Below are 2,500 nucleotides of genomic sequence, written 5' to 3' on the forward strand. Positions count from 1 at the left end.
CTCAGCTTGGCTCAGGGCAGTAGTGGCTTGGTTCAGCTTGGCTCAGGGCAGTAGTGGTTTGGTTCAGCTTGGCTCAGGGCAGTAGTGGTTTGGTTCAGCTTGGCTCAGGGCAGTAGTGGCTTGGTTCAGCTTGGCTCAGGGCAGTAGTGGCTTGGTTCAGCTTGGCTCAGGGCAGTAGTGGCTTGGTTCAGCTTGGCTCAGGGCAGTAGTGGCTTGGTTCAGCTTGGCTCAGGGCAGTAGTGGCTTGGTTCAGCTTGGCTCAGGGCAGTAGTGGCTTGGTTCAGCTTGGCTCAGGGCAGTAATGGCTTGGTTTAGCTTGGCTCAGGCTCAGGGCAGTAGTGGTTTAGTTCAGCTTGGCTCAGGGCAGTAGTGGCTTGGCTCAGGCTCAGGGCAGTAGTGGCTTGGCTCAGGCTCAGGGCAGTAGTGACTTGGTTCAGATTGGCTCAGGGCAGTAGTGGCTTGGTTCAGATTGGCTCAGGGCAGTAGTGGCTTGGCTCAGGCTCAGGGCAGTAGTGGTTTGGCTCAGGGCAGTAGTGGCTTGGCTCAGGCTCAGGGCAGTAGTGGCTTGGCTCAGGCTCAGGGCAGTAGTGGCTTGGCTCAGGCTCAGGGCAGTAGTGGCTTGGTTCAGCTTGGCTCAGGGCAGTAGTGGCTTGGTTCAGCTTGGCTCAGGGCAGTAGTGGCTTGGCTCAGGCTCAGGGCAGTAGTGGCTTGGCTCAGGCTCAGGGCAGTAGTGGCTTGGTTCAGCTTGGCTCAGGGCAGTAGTGGTTTGGCTCAGGCTCAGGGCAGTAGTGGTTTGGTTCAGCTTGGCTCAGGGCAGTAGTGGTTTGGTTCAGCTTGGCTCAGGGCAGTAGTGGCTTGGCTCAGGCTCAGGGCAGTAGTGGCTTGATTCAGCTTGGCTCAGGGCAGTAGTGGTTTAGTTCAGCTTGGCTCAGGGCAGTAGTGGTTTGGTTCAGCTTGGCTCAGGGCAGTAGTGTTAATACAGTGTTAATGTGTCCCATCCCATTGCATCCCTCCCATGACAACACAGGACAACTTCCTACCTCCAGTTCTCCACAGTCACACTCCTCTCCTTCCTCCACGTATCCGTTGCCACACTTCTGTCCCCCGTAGAGAACCTTGACCTCAGGCATGTTGAACAGACACATCCCAACGCCCTTCTCCAGACTGGCAGAGAGATCCTTTATACTACAGGAGCTGAATACTGTAGGGAACGGGTACCTGGAGAGGAGAGAGAGAGAGAGAGAGAGAGAGAGAGAGAGGAGAACTACTGAATACTGTAGGGAACAGGTACGTTGGAGGAGGAGAGAGAGAGAGAGAGAGAGAGAGAGAGAGAGAGAGAGAGAGAGAGAGAGGAGAACTACAGAACACTGTGGGGAACAGGTGCCTAGAGAGGAGAGAGAGAGAGAGAGAGAGAGAGAGAGAGAGAGAGAGAGAGAGAGAGAGAGAGAGAGAGAGAGAGAGAGAGAGAGAGAGAGAGAGAGAGAGAGAGAGAGAGAGAGAGAGAGAGAGAGAGGGAGAGAGAGAGAGAGAGAGAGAGAGAAGAGATCCCTTTTATCCCTATAAGAGAGAGAGAGAGAGAGAGGGAGAGAGAGAAGAGAGAGAGAGAGAGAGAGAGAGAGAGAGAGAGAGAGAGAGAGAGAGAGAGAGAGAGAGAGAGAGAGAGAGAGAGACTACAGAACACTGAGAAAGGGAATACCTATAAACAGGTTTGCTTGTAGGAGGTCTGGAGAGAGAGGGTGGTCTCCTCTGCTCCACAGTGAAACCATACTGTGTGAGTGTGTGTTTGTCGTGGGCTCTGTCTGACAAAACCTTTCTTCCAGACCTCATACAGAGATGGAGCTCTGCTCTGGAGAGACTGACTGCTGAGAGAGACATACAGACAGAGAAAGAGGAATAGGAGAGAATGTGTGTGTTGCTTGTAGGAGTGTCTGAGAGAGGAGAGGGTGGTGTGTCTGTGAGGAGAGAGAATGTGTGTGTGTGTGTGTCCTCTCCCTCTGTGAAACCAAACTGTGTGTGTGTTTGTCGTGGGCTCTGTCTGACAAAACCTGTCTTCCAGTAGTGAGAATGGGATGGAGGGTGTGTGTGAGGAGAGAGAATGTGTGTGTGTGTGAGGAGAGAGAATGTGTGTGTGTGAGGTGAGAGAATGTGTGTGTGTGTGTGAGGAGAGAGAATGTGTGTGTGTGTGTGAGAGTTTTGTGAAGAACAACTCTTCCCTCCCATCTGTCTCCCCCTATAATCTCCCTATCTCCTCTATCCCTTTATCCCTATCCCTTTTATAATCTCCCTCTATCTCCCTCTATCCCTTTTATCCCTCCTCTATCTCCTCTATCCTCTATCTCTCCTCTATCCCTTTTATCCCTATAATCTCCTCTATCTCCTCTATCCCTTTTATCCCTATAATCTCCTCTATCTCCTCTATCCCCTTTATCCCTATCTAATCTCCTCTATCTCCTCTATCCCTCTATCCCCTCTATCTCTTTATCCCTCTCCCTCTATCCCT

At 52.1% G+C, this 2,500-nt stretch overlaps 1 protein-coding gene across 1 annotated transcript in view; it reads right to left on the bottom strand.

Moving 5' to 3' along the window:
- LOC127927537 (disintegrin and metalloproteinase domain-containing protein 12-like) overlaps positions 1–2,500 on the bottom strand; it is a gene marked incomplete at its 5' end in the record, with an annotated part of 72,843 nt that overhangs the window by 19,725 nt on the left and 50,618 nt on the right. The window contains one exon of the mRNA XM_052514003.1: positions 1,041–1,218. Coding sequence (XP_052369963.1) covers positions 1,041–1,218 — 178 coding nt within the window. The remainder of the gene's footprint in view (positions 1–1,040; positions 1,219–2,500) is intronic.

This window comes from Oncorhynchus keta, unplaced genomic scaffold (assembly GCF_023373465.1).
Source record: "Oncorhynchus keta strain PuntledgeMale-10-30-2019 unplaced genomic scaffold, Oket_V2 Un_scaffold_14_pilon_pilon, whole genome shotgun sequence".
NCBI lineage: Eukaryota > Metazoa > Chordata > Actinopteri > Salmoniformes > Salmonidae > Oncorhynchus > Oncorhynchus keta.